Source organism: Topomyia yanbarensis, chromosome 3 (assembly GCF_030247195.1).
Source record: "Topomyia yanbarensis strain Yona2022 chromosome 3, ASM3024719v1, whole genome shotgun sequence".
NCBI classification, from domain to species: domain Eukaryota; kingdom Metazoa; phylum Arthropoda; class Insecta; order Diptera; family Culicidae; genus Topomyia; species Topomyia yanbarensis.
This window is the reverse complement of record NC_080672.1, coordinates 367,589,790-367,608,840: the sequence shown is the minus strand read 5'-3', so window position 1 is coordinate 367,608,840 and position 19,051 is coordinate 367,589,790. Positions and strand designations below refer to the sequence as shown.

The window sequence follows — 19,051 nt, the reverse complement described above, 5'->3', positions numbered from 1 at the left end:
GAATTAAGGAAGACCGGTTATCATCATAGAGGCAACCCCATGCTGTACCGTGAGAGTTAAAGTCTCCCAAAACTAGTCGCGGTGCAGGCAGGGATGCCCAATCGCGGTGTTGCAGGGGATATATATATATATATATATATATATATATATATATATATATATATATATATATATATATATATATATATATATATATATATATATATATATATATATATATATATATATATATATATATATATATATATATATATATATATATATATATATATATATATATATATATATATATATATATATATATATATATATATATATATATATATATATGGAAGCTATGCAAAGATCTTTGCCTTTGGTTGTTACTTGACAAGCGACAACTTCAATACCTGTTATCGAGGGGAGGTTAATTCTGTAGAATGAATAGCACTTTTTGATCCCCAAAAGCACTCCTCCATAGAGGGTGTCTCGATCCAGGCGAATAATATTAAAATCGTGGAAGTTGAGATCTATATTTTAAGTTAACCAAGTTTCACATAATGCAAATGCATCGCAAATCAAATTATTTATAAAATTTTGAAGGAATCAATTTTCGGGATGATATTTCTGCAATTCCACTGTAGAACAGTGATCAAATCCGTGACCTCGTTCGATGAGTGAGCCATCGATGGATACAATCGCTGAAAAGAGGGTCCTTTTCGCAGTCAACTGCTTTAAAAATGTTCTTACTGTAGATAGAAGAGCTAACAACAGACTTTTAATAGAAATAGTATTGAATGTTTTTATTATCCAGTCCATAATGTCCGAGAGATTGATAATTCCAGTGCCGCGATTATTCTCGAACTGAAACTGAAAGGAACACTTGGGGTTTTTGATGTTCAGGGAAGTGCTGGGAACTCCTTCTCTGAGTGTAATCCTCCGAGACCAGGAGCTACTTGCTTCGGTTTGGTTGCATCACTTCCAATAGATGTCACATTCGGAGCTCCATCAAGGGACACCTTCTGGCCTTTACAAGGAACTTTAGGAGAGGAAATGTTCCTCCTCTTCTTCTAAGTTCTAGGCACCCTAGTAGATGTTCCCTCTTGTGGGTCATCAGCCTCTCCCTCGTCAGAAGGCAAGTGAGCATAGATGTTTGTTGAGGATGGTGGCGTAGCTTTCTTTAACATTTCTGCGAAAGAGCGTTCGGATCGTCGCGCAAGGGAACGTTTTAGTTTATCCCTGCGTAGGTTGTATGCGGGACATGCCGAAATATCATGCAGAATCTCTGCACAGTAAGGATACTTTTCGGCTTTCTTACTGCAAGAATCATCCAGATGATTCTCTCTGTATTTTCCACAGCGGGCCTTATTGCTACAATGGGTTGCTGTGTGACCGAATGGTTACAGTTTGTGCAATTCATGACGCGCGGTACAAACAGATGCACAGGCAGACGATCCTTGTACAAGTGGATATAGTTCGACAAAGCGGTACAAGCGAAGGTCACCCGATAAGAGTTTGATTACCCCCAATCGTTTTTGAACCATCCCCGCAACTACTACTGAGTACAAACGTATTTTCACTAGCTGAAGTAAGCGGTCTCTAACACGGCCAACCCCGTACTGCAGCAGGTCCTCGCATATCAAGCTCTCATCGGTGACAACGCCTTCAGACTGTACTTTTACAGCTGGAATATACACCTAATAGTCCTTCGTAAAGTGCTCGCAGCAAGCAATATTGTTTGCCTGCTTTGAGTTAGTCAGCACGACCCTCAGCCTGTCTGAGCGGACCTTTTTTATTTCGGTCACAGTTGAGAATCGTTCCGTCAGGTCTTTTGAAATCTGTAATAGATTCAACGATTTTGTTTTGGGCCGAAAGAAGACCTCTGTATATTGTTTGGGTCGGGGGAGAGCCTTGAGAGTCGACTTGACCTCCATTTGGCCGTCCGGAGAGGGAGCCAGCGACACCGTCGACGTACGGGGTTAGCACCAGCGCAGACGGGAATAAGCCGTGAGTGTGTCAAAAAAGGTAGATTTCACTTATCTGTCAATTTGTTTCCTACGACGCACCAGTCCAGCTTATATAGCTGGCTATTGTTCAATCCTCACTTTGCGAACAAAAGGCTGAGGAATGCGGCCTAACGGTTAACACACGCGCAAAAGAAGAAAGTAAAATCCAAAACCTCGAGAGGCAGAGAATGCGCACAATAACCTTGAACGCGGATTAGCACTATTCTTTGTCGCTTACTTACGGAGTGGAAAAAACACTTGCGTCTCGATCGAGTGCTTGTAAACGAATGATCGTTAGCACTTATTGTACAGCAACTAGAAGATACCAAACACATTGGCTTATAATCATCTATAGCGAACACCGAAATGGCTATTAGGGACATGACCACAATTTGAATCCCACGATTTACGAAGAAACAAACATCCACTGTGTGAGAATCGCCCAGGAAACGCCGTTCAGTCCTCGAAACACCTTGACTTGAGGACTGCTGTTTTAAATTGCCTCTTAAGACATGAAACAGGAATCCAGAGGATCAATTCTTGGTTTAGAAACTTTACCCCGCCGGATGCCACACGACCTCTAGGCTGGTTTTGTACGGAGAAAGGTAATAGACTGTTTTCAACCTCCAGTCACACATTCCTCCAATAAATTTAGTTTACTTTAGAGCCTTATTATTAGTTTTGTGTTACTGATCGATCCTGAGGCAACAGGCTGTACGCAGTTTTGGAAGTCCACGTCCACCTAATCTTAGACAGAACGTCACCACGGGTGCCATTTTGTTTTTTTCCTTTTGAAATAATTTTTCAATGGCCCAAAAAAAATCTAAATTTGACTTACGCTTTGGCATTTGTATGTTTGTTTAATAAGATCGCACAACAACTAGTTAAAGTTAAATATAATTTGAACATCAAATCAATAATCTAGAAAGAGAGTTGGGTTACTTGTTTGAGTTTATATGGATGGAAGCTTTGCCGAAACAAGCGGACTTACTCCAGAAATCGATCACATCAGCACCTACGTTATGTTACTTTTGATAGCTGAATTGAGCTACAGACGTTGTATACACAGACTAGCGAAGTATCAAAAATTGCAACTAAACTGACTATCAAAAAGTGCAGCGTGATGGTTTTGTGAGGAGAAGTTGAGGAGGAAGCCATGCAAAGTTTATGGGATCTTCCGTGATCCCAGTTTACATTATTGCTAGTTATACTGTTTTTGTCTCCGCAAGTCTGTGTATAAAATGTCTGTAGTTTGAGCCGAGGACTACCAGGCTCAAGTTACTTTCATTACAATTGAACGCTTGATAGTATGGGTAAGAAAAATTTTGTACAGCTTTGCCGGCGATTAATCCTATAATGCATTCATTAACCTCTAAAAGAAGAAAATCAGTCGATTTATTAGATAATCAGGAGTCAACTCATGCAAAATAGTTGGTGTAAAAACAATTGATCGGGCGGAATGGTGCTTTTGAAAAAATGGCTGTGGTTTTTTCACTACGCAGTTGTGTTGCGTGCCCCGGGACAGTGTGGTGGTGTGACGAAAAATCACCGCCACTTTTTCAAAAGCACCATTCCACCCGGTCAATTGTTTTTCCACCAACTATTTTGCATGATTTGAATCCTGATAATCTAATACATCGACTGATTTTCTTCTTTTAGAGTTTAATAAATGCTTTATATGGATAAACCGGTGACAAAGTTGAACGCATTTTTCCAACGCATACTATCAAGCGTTCAACTCGTTTAGACGCTCACCGAAAGTTCTTTGAACCTTAATTTGATGCGAGACTTCCACCCGGAAGGAATGTTGAAAGCTAAGTTCGAATGGTTTTGGTTATGGTGGAAAATGCGATAATGTTTGATCTAGGGGAAGATTCATCAATTACGTAACGCTTTTTTGGGGGGGAAGGGGTACAAAAAGTTGTGACATATGGAGGAGGGGGAATAAGTTGTAACTTGTTTTTACGGAAGGAATATTTTTTAAAGAATATGTTAAGCAATAGGGGAGGGGGATAGAGAAATTTCTGATAATTTGTTGAATGGAGTCAATTTTTTCGTTACGAAATTTATGAATGGTCTCTAGGGTCTTTGTAGAACTGTGTTACAAAAATCATATGATTCGAAAAACTCAATTATTCTCGAAAAAGATTGATTTGTGAAAATGAGTTAATTGTACTCTTTCACAGTTCTCTAAATTTACAGTTTCTTTAATCTTGAAAAAGATTGATTTAAGAAAAATGAGAAAAATTATTGTAATTTAAAAAGCTCAGTTCGTCTTATGAAAAAAGATCAATGCTAGCTTGATATTGTTCTGCCCGAACCAAACGGATATTCAAACCGAACTGACATCGTCTAATGATAATAATGCTGTTATGATGGCCTAATTTGCTAACTCGAAAACAATGAAACAATCCTCTTGAATGTTATTCGACATTTAAAGTCATCTACCACTCATTCCTGTCACGATGTCGTTGCAGACTCTCTCATGCTTTCGGTTTTCAAGCGATAATTTAATCCCTGTACTAAGTAGTTGAATAAGGCCATCAGCAAGAATGACCTGCTTTATTGCCAAAATGGCCAACTATTACAATATGAAAGCATTATCGTAATCAGCTTTGCTTCATTAAGATTAATGAGTATCGCAAAAAAAACGAAGCGCCAGTAGAAACAGTTGGACTGGTTCGCAGTAAACATCATACACCATAAAAAAACAAACAGGAACAGATCCGACGGTTGGAAGAATTATAGCATTACGCTACGGATTACGGTGAAGGCCCTCCGTTAAATCCAACTTGCATCATAAAGTTTCAGAAATAACTTCTTTGTCTCCTCCTACCACCTACCAACCCAAGCGCGTTGATTGAATTTGTCATCTATCAACGATTAATGTGTTGTGTCAATCATTCCCTTCTCGCTTACCCGGTTTACTTTACCCCCCGCTGGCCGTACCCCGGGGACGATGGTGTATTCACATTTGCTTCTGTCCAATAGTAATAATCTGTTCGATTTGTAACCATCTCCTAATTACTTATTAGTACTATACATTTGTTCCGTTTCCATATTCTCACACAGTGGCGCAGCTTGGAGATGTCCGGTGTGGAACGGAGGCGGCTTTTCTGTGCGGTTCTGTTTCACTGTGCCGCCGCCCTCTGCGTGATTTGGTCCCTCTGTGTGCTGATCGAACGGGCCGCGGAGGAAGTACGCCGGGGGTTAATTGGATGGCCCTTCTGGACGAAGCTGGTGGTGGTCACGGTCGGTCTAACCGGCGGCGTCGTGTTCATGTACATCCAATGTAAACAGTATTTGAACCTGTGCAATCGATGGCGTGCGAGAAATAGGTGAGAATCGTTTGCGATGTAAGGTAAATAATGGGATGACTTTCTGTTTTCTTGTTTGCTTTTAGGATTCTGTTGATTCAGAATGCCCCGGAGAAGTTCCATCCGCCACAGTCGCCAGTGATGCAGCAGTTTCGTCGGGTACGCACGGCGGCACGCTGCGGAGTAGGAGGGCCCGGACAGGGAGGTAGTGGAGGGGCGGGAAGTAGTACTAGTAACAATTCGGTCACGATAGGACCTATGATTCGAGGGTATGACCAGCAGCTAATCGGTTCAATCGGTGGTGGTCATCCATGCGAACTGCAGATTAATCACCAGGGACAGATTATCGCTGCAAATATTGAGAATAGTTCGATAAGTTATGATCGTGATTGGACTCTGGATGATATAAGCCAGATGTCGTTTAAGCCATGCCCACAGGGCAGTGGCAGTTTGACACCGATGCCATTCCATGACTCTGCACATAACATTTGCGAGGGAAGTGGTAGCGGAAGTGGGGTGGTTGTCGCAACTCACAGGTATTCTGCGATCTCCGGATCCTCACACACTGTCCACGAGGAAGGGCAAATGCAGCAGAATGCCAGTATTAACGAACAAAATAGTGGTAGTTGTAACAGTAGCATTAAGACGGCTGATTTAAACTTGTTCAAAGTGCCGCAGAACGCAGAACTGAGTAGTGTTAGTAGTAGTAGTAGTACAGGAGTGCCATCGGTACCAAACACTGCACGGTATCCGAACTCAGCGATATTTCTAGAAAATCGTGATATCCTGAATGATCCGCCGTGTCACGACCAGATGGCATGTCCAACAAAACCGTACATTCGTCGCTCAACCGTTCTTGGCGGAGTTGGTAGTCACTTTAGCCACGAAGACCCTCGTCATGACATGAGACGGTACTCCGATACCAAACTTTTGCAACAGCAAACGCTTAGTTTTGTAAGTGAACAACCTGCCGAGTACAGTCCTACCAAAGAACAGTTGCTTCTTAATCCGAAGAGCATAATTTACGACATGACAAATTTTCTCGGTCCCGTTATACCGCAAGATTTTGAACAAAGTCCCACAAACTCCAACCATCATCATCAACGACAGCATCACTATCACCACCATCACATACTTCCGGCAACGGACAGCCCTAGTCATCTAATCCAAACCACCGACATCCAGTTCGATAGCCAATGTGATGAAGAATCACCTACCCCGCGACCATCTCCATACGATCCGCTAGAACTTAACATCCAGGAAATGCTCGAACTGGACATTGCTAATATCCAACGGCTACACGAGAAGAAACCCTCGCTCGGTAATATATCCCAGCAGTCATCCTCCTCGTACTACCAGGACGACCCGTCCACTCCCTGTCTGGGCAAAGCACAGTCTACAGCGTGGCCGTCTGTTTCCTCCTCAGCATCTAATCCTCGCCTGCCACAAGTTAGCGCTCCTACTCACAGCCACAAACAAATGCCTCAACAACAACAACAACACATCACCGACCACCAGCTACAGCTGGATTCGCACCTCGAATTAGCACCGCCACAGCTACTACCACCGCCACCACAACCACCGGCTATGGATAGTAGCTATCAAAGCAGTAGCACCAATCGACTGAAGCTGTTCAAATCGCTGCCGGATCTGAGTGCTAGCAGTGAAAATCTGCTTCCACCACCGAAGCGGTTCGACTAATGAAGTGACACAAAAAACGTTTCCTCCGTGTTGTGAACACAGTGACAGCATCGATCAGATACGTGTTTAGCAATTCCGTTTCAGCGTAGCGCCCGAACGAGATGGTGCGTAAGCGATGTTCAATTTTATCCAAATGATACTGATTTATGTTTGCCGGCATTCATATGAAAAGTGTGTTAGCTCTGGAACCAAGTGAAATTTTTTCGTTTGTATTATTTTAATTTTAAGGGTAATTTATGACTGTTTGAAAGCTGTGTAACGTGCAGTTTAATGGAAAACTGTTTACTGGATCTCGGTCATTTGGCATAAAGTCATTTAGCTTAACGGATATTCTTCGTAACATTAATTTAATCTTCAGGAAAATGGTCATTTGGCATAGCTAATTTCTGGTTGTGCGAAAAGGAAGTATCTTTTGTTTTAATGAACACTTGACTTTTTTTAGTTTTCATGAAAACGATGATTTGGCATAATGGCATTAGTTTATGTGCCAGACGATTTCTAAGCACGTAAATCCAATTTCATGTTTTTTTTCTAAAATTTGTGAGGCTAAGTTCTTCGACTTGAGTTCGATTTGCGATTGCCCTGAAAGCGCTTTGTTTGAATCTGTCGAACAAAGTGCTTTCAGGGCAGCCTGACTGTCAGAGCAAAAATAGATTCTTTTACCGCAAATTCCCTGTTGAAGTGCCGATATACGCCACACAGAATCGCAAAGATTTCTGTTTGAAATACGGTGCAGTATCTACCAAGCGAATGAATGATAGTTTAATTTCATTTCACGACAATAGAGCACCAGCACCGGCTCGGCCCTCCAACAAAGAATCGTCAGTATTACAAACTACGCATTCTTCAAGTTGTCGTTCCATCCAGCCAGACAGTTATTCCTCGCGAAGAAGAATTCTCACATTGAAAGTTCTAAAAGGAAAACTACATGTGAGTGTAAGGTCACTGGGAGCAAGTGTATACTCATCCCAAGTAATTATTTGGGGCCACAGTCTTGTGTGGCTAGTTGCACGATCTATTGGGTTACTGTTCTAAAACCCAGTACCTTTAAAACGGAATGCACAAGAAAGTGCTTCTTGTTTCAGAATCACATATAGTGGTTATATGTTCAAGAGTGCCTTTAGATCAGCAGTAGATGTTGTCAAGGACGCACCAGTCATCGCCATCAAGCACATCCTCATCCTCTGAGATGGTTTAACTTTGATTGTATTGTCATAACTTCTCCCTTCTGCCACCAAACAAGGCAAGTATGCCAGTATTGGTCATTGGACAATTGTTGTGTAGATCCACTGAATGTACTTGGGTTTGAGTCCCTAAGATTTACCGAAAGCCCGTCTACATTCGCTTAAGGTCATACAAGTTTTCTTGATTCTGGAATTGATGTGAGCCGACGTCAGCGCTTTGAGCTTCGTATCCTTCAAAATTGGAGCTCACCCAAGGTACCGTGGCCTCAACGCAAGGCATACTGTCCAGGGAATTCGCTGACAAATTGCAAACTGATACTATTTACATGGATAAACCTGCGGCCTTGGACAAAATTAATTTTGAGATCGCAATAGCGAAGCTGGACAAACTAAGTATTCGTGGACAACTTCTGCGTTGGCTTCGTTCCTACATCGATGGAAGGCAACTCCACATCAGGCAACTCCACCTGCGCCATTTCTTGCTACATCCTGCATCCCGCAAGAAAGCAATCTCGGCCCAGTAATATTCTTCCTCTACTTTAATGACGTCAGTGTGATTGTGGATTGTATTTGATTAAAATCGTACATCGCACAGACTAAAATAACTATAATCTAACTATAAACTGTTTTTAATTTCAACGAAGATTCGATCGAAGATAATTCGAAGATACTTATACTAAAATCAAAAAGAGGATAAACGCTGTGGAAGAGTTGTCGGCAAACATCCGTTGGATTATTCTGGCCACACAGCGTGCGATGAGTTGAGGGCCGGAAAAAATCAACCTTCTCGAAACGTTGAAATCAAGCTTTGCTAATGGTGCTGGGAATCTATGTTGCCTGTAAGCAAGGCGAAGAAGTGTTATTACCGAAAAATCGCCTATTTCACTGCATAGGGAGATGGATGAGAGCGCCGCGATCTTCGTATGGAGGCTGCAGTAATCGATTTTGCCAGGGGAGCCGATGAAGCACAAATCTGATGAAATTCTTCTGTACCCGTTCGAGACGATTAATGTGGACGGTGTGATACGGTCCACGACTGATAACTCCATATTCCAGAATACTGCGTACCAGTGCGATGTATAGAGATTTTGGACAATAAACAGCATTGAAATCATGAGAGTCCCAGTACAGCGTAGGATTTGCTATGCCGAAGAAAAACATGTGCGGTAAGTCGTAGTTTACGGTCGAGGGTGATACCTAGATCCTTGACGGATTGTACTCGTGTGAAAGTGATTATGCTGCATTTCTGAATGTTCATACTCATCCCATTTCTGTGACACCAATCCATGGCCCTTTCGAGGTCCATTTGCAATGCGCAATAGTCCACCATAGTTGTTATAAATAACACGATAAATTTTTCGATCATCTTCGTCCATGCCTTTAGACGATGACAATTCTCTGCAGATATCGTTCACGAAGAACACAAAATCAGAGGTCCGAGATGGCTTCCTTGAGGAACGCCTGATGTAATGTGGAGTGGATCTGAGAGTGTAGTTCTAATGCTGCGATTTGAAAGGTACGATGTGATTCATTTTGTCAGCCAATTCGGAAGTCCATTGCGTCTTAGTTTTCCCACAGCAAGTTGATAAGGAACACGGAACACTTTCGAAAGTTTTCGAAAAATCAACACCTGGTTCATATGCTTTGCACTCCTCTATCTTCATTGGCGAAACAGATTTCAGCTGCCGAGCAACGAAAACCGTTGCCGGTTAATACAGTTCGACATTTTGGGCATCCAGAGGGCTTACAGTCTGCCATAGTTGAATGCTCTGCAATCCTCAAATGCATGGGTCATCAAACCCACACTCGCGCTCTACGTAATAACTCTTCCCTGCGATTACTTTTCTCGAGAACCAACTATGGTCATGAGAGTACTGTTACCAAACTTCAGCGTATTTATACTTGACGAGTAATTCGATAAAAGCTAAAACATTGTCAGACTCATTAACGTTCACTCTGTATTCGGCATTTTGCAACGAAAATTTGAGAAAATATTGTTCAATTGTTGCATTATTATATGGAAATTGAATGAATATTCTAACACACCACCATTTTTGCATCACCAAAAATATTTTGTTTTATGAAATGTCTTTTCACCGAATTAAACTTACCCCTGATCGTCTGCGAAGGACATGCGTGGAGTTTTCAACACTGTCTCTCGATCTGCGAGGAAGGATTGAAACAATGGCAAAAACTATCGTTGATTCCAAATTTCTTCATTTTGGTGATTGTGACACCTGACTGGGAAGAGTGTTCAACCTTCGTTTCAATGAAGACAATGATGTCAAAACTCATCGGAAACTGCAGAGCGAAATTTCTCAACGGGTGAATTGATACCACCAACGTTTTGGTAGTATAGTAGCAGCTTGTCACGTCGTTGACCAAGGCTGCAAATCGAATAGCTTTGAGGTAAGGAAGAACTCACAGATGCTTTATACTTACTTGCTATAGGTTTGCGAAAGACCTCTTTTTCCAACTAAAGAGCTAACAGGCTTCTTCACGACTGGTGATAAGTGTGCGTCCCGGTAACCATAGGTACGAGATTCAGTGGGACGTATCCAATGCAGCGAGGCTAGGCCTCTCGAAAGCGTAACTGCGGGTAGAAAAAACGGCATCTGCTACCGGTGCGAATCTCATCAATTCACGGGAATCGGAGAACATTTCACCGCTGGAGACGTTTTGAGTGCAACGTCCGTTAGTCTACTCGGAAGCCTCGAAAGAAAAAATTATGTTTTGCGAGATCCGCAACCTTTTTATCCAACAAGATAGCTTTGAGTGTGTCCCATACTCCAAGGCATGATGTGGTCATAGCGACTATTTTCTCCACAGTGTAGCTCGCGTCGAAGCCGCTCAGATAGACCCACATTTGCTCCCGCTCATCAGCAGTTTGGATTTTCCGCTGATTAGTTATAGCAACGACTTTATAGTAGGTACCTGGGACCGGCAATGGCCAGTCATTGCGAACCGGACCTATCTTGACGATTTTCATTTTATTGAAATGGGTAATGTTGCATATGCATATTTATATTAGACAGTGGAAAATTAATGCCGAATATATTTATTGAAATTTTTGAGGAGTATTTTTTGAATAATCAATGAGATAATTATTTCATAAAATTAGTAAAACACTATGAAAAACTTGCCAACACCTTGTGTGAATAAGATTGAAGATTGTAAGATAAATAAATTGTAGATTGAGTCATTTTTAAGTAGTAATTGTAGAATATTTTATTAATTTATTCTTTTGTTGATATTTTAATTCATTTGTGAGAAGATATTAAGTTAGCATACTTCTTGTGTCGTACTTCTTCTTTCTTGCTTTTCTTGTGCCACTTGTCTTAATCTTAAATTGTATGAAACATTTGATTATCTTACTTTTAAGCTTGTGACAGTTTTCAATTGTTAACTCAAATGCGTTCAGCTGATTTTCCAGATTGATCATGGATTCCTTCGATATTGCTCCGCTGATTTCTGTGAACTGTTCCTTCCAAGCATATTCCATGCAAACAAATAAATGGAAAATTTGTCGCGATACGTAAACATACGCTTTTCGTCTCGTATTCGCTAGTAGACTAGAATACTTTCCGTATGATTTGTTGAAAGGAATCTTGGTAGCGCATGGATTATAGCAAATCTCACAGGTTTTTATATTGTTTTCCAATGCTCCCCATTATGTATCCGGAGATATGAAATAATGCATTAGCTTCGGAGTTGTCATAACATTGTAAAATGTCGAGGGCCCTATGAGAAATATTCATTCCACCATGCTTTGTAGACTGCGTGATATTATGAGCAAGACCTTTCCTATGAGTTAGAGATTCTTCCACTTTCTTCTGTTGAACATGTTCTATGAACCCCGAGAGATAATGACTATCATCCATATCGTAAGAGCTTCCTGCGACCTCTTGCATATATTGCGAAATTGTGATAGTTCGAAGGTGGCTACGAAACTGTAGTGGAGTTGGTCGACGCTGCTTTAAACGCATAACCGAAAATAGCCTCTCTAAGCAATCCTGCGTAAATCTGGATGTATAAACTTCGGTAAATTTATAATTATCGATCAATATATTTTGTAAACGGAGGACTGCTTTGTGTCGACATAATGAGTGCCGCTTGCCGTGGTTTCCAATGACCCTTAACTCCAACCTAAAGAAACCATATTATTATCAATACAGTCCAACAACTTGAGCTTACCTTGAGATCAGCAATCAAAGTGACCATTGTGCTCAAATCAAGTTTTTTTTCTTGATTTGATGGGTTCAATGAGTTATCGGTTGATCTGGACGTCATGAGATCGTACCATTTCTCGAGATCTTCGATAAAAGCAGCAGTTGTTTTCAAAGATGGTTGATCGATTTGATCCGACACACAGCTGCCACTTGATAAGTGCAGTATTTTGTCTAATTGCAAACCTTCATTTTATCTACTTTTCAAGTTGTCGAAATCTACATCAGTTGGATACAAGTTATACGCCATTTTCAAATGCTGATTTTCTTCGGCTGCCACCAGATGTTTGAGATGTTCCCTGTCGACTTTGCTAGAGCTTACCTTTTTGCCTGCTATATACCATGAAGGTAATTCTATGCTCGCGTTTGATATCCACTCGTTCACTATATTTTTGAATACGTGAACAGGGTCAGGGATGAACTGTATTGTGCGATTTGAATGTACAGGATGAATCACTGATAAGTCCTGTGCGATGGAATCTTTTCTACCGTTGATGTTATGGTCAATCCACATACCTTTATTGGAAGCACCACAGTCGGAAGTGACGAAGTGAATACGCAGACCAATGCTTTCCGAGTTCGCGATAATCGTGTCGATCATTATCTTCGGACACCCCTTTGGAATAGAGTTACCCGTAAACTCATACGCTATATCCTGCTTCCACCTAGCTTTCAACCCTACTAACATGAATACCAGGCCGTGGGTAGCTAGATCACTACTTGGTAGCATTGTGACTGTCCCCAAAAACTTTTCATTGTTTGGGCAGTACTCGTTAGCCTCATCAATGCTCATTTCCTCCAGAATGCCACAGTTGAGCTCATCTTCGCTCATAGCAGCTATTTTCAGCTTAAGAACATCAAAGATTTCAAATAAAAACCCTAAAAAAGGAAAACATTTCATGTTTCAGTTGTGTTAACCTAAAAAAGATCTGTAAATCACCTGTATCAAAGTGAATCGTTTGAATTTTATCCATCAAACATCTGTAGCTTGGCAGGACCACATATGGAAGCTGTCGTATCATTTCATACCCTTTACCGGTGACAAATCAAACTTTCAAGCCTTCCATCATCAATTCATTAGACCATTTTTGACTCTTTGCACTCTTGCAGTGATAATATCTCGTTGGTCTTTCCGAAACACTGACTTTAGCCTTTTAATTGTTGAGGTTTCACTTTGCGTGTCGAGGTACTTATTTTTCCAATGCAATGTCTCTGATTTCCATTTCTTGGCTTTGTTTTTCCACATATTGGTAGATCTGATATAAATAGATTTGTTACTATTTACATAGTATATGATTACTATATACAACCTTAAGCATTGGAAGTGGCTCTCCGTTGATTTTTTTTAATCGACTAATAGGGTTGCTTGGTTGCGAATCTTTAAAAATAGCACTTTCATCGACATCCAACTCAGCCTCTTCAAAACAGGGATTTTGAGGAATAAAATCAGCATACGTATGATCTACCAATGCTGGGGACGAATATAATGGGAGAGATTTGTTCTGCTCTGGAAAAGACACATCATCTTCCGAGTCGGATTTCAGCAGGGAAGCGTTTATCGTTGGCACAGCCTTTTTTTCTTTGTTCTATTACCATTGGTATCCCAATCATAATCAATATCGCAAAAGTGTGCCTGAGGAAACATATACGAATTTACCTTTTCTTTGTGAAATGTGTTAAATGCAATAATTCGGTTCTAATCCACTACTTACGCTACAGATTCTTGTGCTTTCCTTTATTTCATCGATTTGAATACAAGCAAACGCGGCCCATAGCGATCGAATACGGGGATCCTGTGGAAACCGGAAAAACTGATACTCCGGATGACATTTTCGGTTCCGTTCACCCGACAACGCATAGTAACTATCAGAGCAAATTTTAATACAATCTTCAAATGGAAATCGTTTTTGACAATTTGATTCACGGAAATCAAAAATTACATCAAATTGTCTGCGTTGACTTTGCCTGCTTTAATATTGCCTACTTTGACTTTGCTTGCTTTGAATATTGTGCATTCCACGAGACGTTTGCTTGACAATTCACAGGTGCGTTTGGCAACTAATTTACTTTGTTCAAGCTACTGAAATCAGAATTACCCTTCCGACCGACATATTTCGTTGGTCCCAAAAACTGCACGCGTTCATAGACGTTTTCTTATTCTTTTTTTTCTGTTTGTTTAAGCTAACGAATTCGATTGATAAATCAACGTAAAATGACATTTGCTGTGAACCGTGTTTACAAACATCGATTCACAGTTTTGGTGGCACTGTTTGTGAATACGGCTCACAGGAAAACTATTTTATGTCAGTTGACTTCGCCATCGCGCACTGGATAGTTGGTTAGATTGAATCAACGATTTTGTGAAATGCCTAATTGCGGTTAGTCTCCACTTCAGAGAAGAGGAGACAACCGTGGGATAATTTGAATCATTAAAAACCTTTATATTGAACCAGCTTCTGATTGATCAGTTTGTTAATCGCGAGCGAACCGCAATGTTGTAAAGGATTATATAGTACAATGTGCCATACATTCTATATCAGCTACGATAACACGATATAAGAATGCGATCCACAGCCATACAGAATCAATTCGCTCGTTGCTACAATGCGTGTAACATCGTAGCACACACGGCTCACATATACTGGGCTAACTCGTTAGAGTGTAAACATTTGACGATTGGGCGTCATAGAAATCGTCGGCGAAAATAATTAAATGAAGTTCACAAGGAAGCTATGCCGATGTCCATAACCTATGCTGGGAATAGGAAATAACAGATACGTTTACTATGGCATGCAGCCAAATACCCAAAATTTCGTTACTAATCACATGGCTGCACTGATTATATACTGTGTTTAGTGTAATTATGGCGTAAATTACGTCAATAATTCGTTGCACATTGATTTTTGTCACCGTAAGAGTTTAAATATTTTCAATTATCAACTTTCCAGAAATCCGTTTGTTTATCTCAACGATTTCTCTGACGTCACTGCAAAATGGCGATTCGCGGAGTAGCAAGTCGCGCTACTGTCAATTCAAAAACAGCCAACAAAGTGCTGTTAAATGATCATAGTAACCTCCGCGTTTCCCGCAGGGAGGAGTACAGAAAATTTAGAACTAGAAGCCCCTTTACCCCTTATTTCGGGTTGCCATAGCAAAAATAACCTGAACAACTGAATCAACATATGAAACATTGCGTTCAAATTTGTCGAAAATATTGTGTGCGATGAGATTAGTTTAACTTTCTCAGCAAAAAGGTTATGCAATTGCTCTGTTTATATCAGACCGGTGAAATTGATTAATCGATTGCGCTCTATTAGTCTATGACAAGACAAATTCAAAATTCTTGTAAACAGTTATTTGATTTTCGGCTCTAGGTAAAAATCAATGTCTCTAGATAAAAATAGGTATAAAACTCTACTACTTGGCAGTTGCGGATGATGAAACTATAATCAGATTATTCATACGAATGATAACATAACAATGATAATTTATGTCATGTGAAAGCTACTTCATTTTCCGTATATCATCGGCACAACTCTGTACCTCATCTGCACAGCTCTATCATGGACCTTTGCTTGAAATTATATTGTGAGCGAACTTTTCCTTGCAAAATAACAACAAAACCGAGATGGAAAAAGAAGACCATGCGAAGACGTCCCGTCCCAGGTACACAGAAAACTTGCATTACCTAGCAGTAGGTAATTTTAAATCTGTGCATCCCACTTCCTCCAACGAAAAACTAAAGAGAGGGAGTCCAAATTTACCCAAAAATAATGAAATATTCCCCAAAGCCGACTAAACTTCATCCCATTAATTTTGAGTAAGAAAATCATTCCCTCTCCCTCGTTTTCCGGCAGTGAAATAAGGACAGCAAATTAAAATTACCTACTGGTAGGTAATGGATTTTAAGTGTGTAGGTACCACAGCCAGCGGGTGCAATAATGCGCTATTCTCATGACTTAATTTTGGAGCTCCGGAAATTTGAGCTTCGACTTCGTCTTATCAATATCGCGGCAGATCGACTTGGTCGCCTGATATACGATTAATTCATAAATGGAATCACACCTGTATTCACAAGATGAATATGTATGACAAAACTACCGTTATGCTAAATATACATCATGCCAAATGACTCGTTTTTTCCGTTTCTTACGGGGACGACAAGTAGTCCAGGTTCTGCAAAAATGTGTCGCCATCTCTTGTATTGTATCGAAGGAGGTGTGATGGTGGAAGTGACGAGGTTGATGAATTCCTTCGCCTCAAGGGTTTAACTTTTTTTTCAATCTTAACTAGTGAATCCTAATATAGGGCAAGCCTTTCACTGATGATGCTACTTAAATTACCTACTTGAAGATAAACTTTACAAATCACACCGATAAAACAGTTAGGGGGTTACATACCTTAGAACTCGGTGAAAGCCAGTGTTTTTTCTTGATTCATATAGTGTTTAGCAAAAGTTTAACACACTACCAGCTAATAGAACATGTTTTCATTTGTTATGCAAAAATTGACGAAGCCCACGGTTCACAGTGGGAGTGGGTGATCTTTTTGACAAACAAATCTTTTAGCACTATGAGTATAGAGTTCTATGCAAACGATTTCACCCACACTACTTGGGGGTTTGTTTTCCTCCAGTTGACATATATAAAGCTGACATATATAAAACTGAAACATTTGAATTAGCTCTCGTAAAGTATTTATAATAGTGTTGAAATGCTCTATGTCGCTGTAAAACTTATTCGGGGGACGTACAATTCCGGTTGGTCATATTCCATCATGAAAATAATCCGACCGAAAAGTTATTTTCGATTTGTTTTCCTCCATCTATTACAGGTGGAGGAAAACAAACCGTTTAACACACTAATACAGTTACAGATTGTCAAGTACTCTATCCCGGTCAAACCATTCGGAATTTGAATCGGAATCCTGAATGGAGTCAGTATGGATTCCAAATCAAATGCAACAACCGATTCTGAGTCGGAATCGGTTGTTGCATTTGATTTGGAATCCATAATGGCTCCATTTAGAAATCCGAACCGGTTCCGGAATGAGTTTAACTGGGATGTATCCTGGAGATTTGCTGTCTTCAACCGTTGACGTTAACGTTCTTAGGGGCGTTTTGGTGTCATGACGATTAATATTCACTATTTTCACATCCTTTTTTCTACAAACCCATGGAAATGTGTTCTATTCGATGCTTCTCAATTGATTTTTATGAAAATTCAACTATTGACTTAACAAAATGCGTTTGTATTGAGCCGTTCTGTCGCTTTAATTTGAGGGGTGACAAATTGTTTACCTGGAAAATTTGGAGGTAAATAAACGGCCTAAAATAACAAAAACACTGAATTCCACCGCTTTTCTAAGGAAGGAACCTCTGAAGGCCATATCGACATGAGCAGGAATATGTACTCTAAACTATTCCCCATTCCAGATACTCTGCCGTACCTTGGTTATTTCAAATCCACTCTCTCTTAATTATTTTACTTTTCTCCAAAAGCTTAGCTAAACAAGTCCAGTATAGCCCCTATCCCGTCGAATTATTCGTCATCGTTACGAAACATCCCGTGACATTAGTACAGAACATATTTCAGTTAGTTTCCGTCTAAACAGATGAAACCTTTTTGTGATATTATCCCGAAGCAGCCATTTTTGTGTAGTTTTCGAACGAGAAAAGCCACCCGTTTTACTTAAAGAAAGAATGTATAAAATAATCAATCATACTTTAGTAGAGAAAACCCCCAGCAGTGGGAAAACTTGACACGAACGTTTGTTGTGGTTTTTTGCGCGCGCGTGTACTTCAATTAATAGCAGAAAAACACATGAAAATAAGCATTTTAAACAGAGATATTGAATACTGTTAGAGAACAGATGTTAATCAAAGCTGAACTTAAGCAACTTTCTGAAAGAACGGAACAGGGCGTGTGTTATGGTTTAAAAGAAAAACACGATAAAATCGAATGAATGGGTGTGTCCCCACGAATAAATTGTGTGTAGGTTACGGCCAGTATAGTTCAAGATGGTGTAAGCAAGAGGACATAGTTTGTAACTTATGATAGTAACTTGTAAATTATAAAAAAGCAACGGTGTCACAATAATGCAGTTTTTAATTGACCGTTTAAAATAAAGCTACCTACAATACATCGGAAAGCATCATTTTGATCGTTTGAATTATTTAGTTATTCTTCGAAATCCTTCACCGATCTCTAGCTTGATTTGCCAGTCGACGAAACCGGTGGTAGATAATCGTCGTTTGGTGTCTTTATAGGTGCGAGATAGTCAACTATCGGTTGTTTAGGTTTATTGTAGTGATAAGGTCCTTTGGTGTCCGGTTGAACGACGGTCACCTGGTAAGCAATGCCGGTGTTGGTATCAATTACGGTTGGGTTTGTGCGCAGCAAAGTGGTTGGCTCGGGGGAACTGATCACCGTATATGGGACGCCAAGCGGTTGATCGACGATGATGCTATCGTAAAGGTGCTGTCTTGGACCATGGTTATTATAGTGGAAATGTGGCACCGTGTAGTACTGCGGTTGCACTTGCTGTGTGTTGAAAGTGTAGAATCGTGTCGCGATGGGTTTGGGACTTTGGATCTTCGAAGGCTGACGCAACAGTTCACTTACATCTGCTGAAACTGT

General features: G+C 40.4%; 2 protein-coding genes across 2 annotated transcripts in view; one reads left to right on the top strand and one right to left on the bottom strand.

Moving 5' to 3' along the window:
- Window positions 1-18,569, top strand: part of LOC131692011 (uncharacterized) — a 112,142-nt gene extending 93,573 nt beyond the window's left edge. Inside the window, exons 4-5 of the mRNA XM_058978836.1 lie at window positions 5,058-5,323; window positions 5,389-18,569. Of these exons, the coding sequence (XP_058834819.1) occupies window positions 5,058-5,323; window positions 5,389-7,003 (1,881 nt within the window). The 3' untranslated portion in view covers window positions 7,004-18,569. The remainder of the gene's footprint in view (window positions 1-5,057; window positions 5,324-5,388) is intronic.
- LOC131692014 (uncharacterized) overlaps window positions 18,559-19,051 on the bottom strand; it is a 29,695-nt gene continuing 29,202 nt past the window's right edge. Inside the window, exon 3 of the mRNA XM_058978840.1 lies at window positions 18,559-19,047. Coding sequence (XP_058834823.1) covers window positions 18,620-19,047 — 428 coding nt within the window. The 3' untranslated portion in view covers window positions 18,559-18,619. The remainder of the gene's footprint in view (window positions 19,048-19,051) is intronic.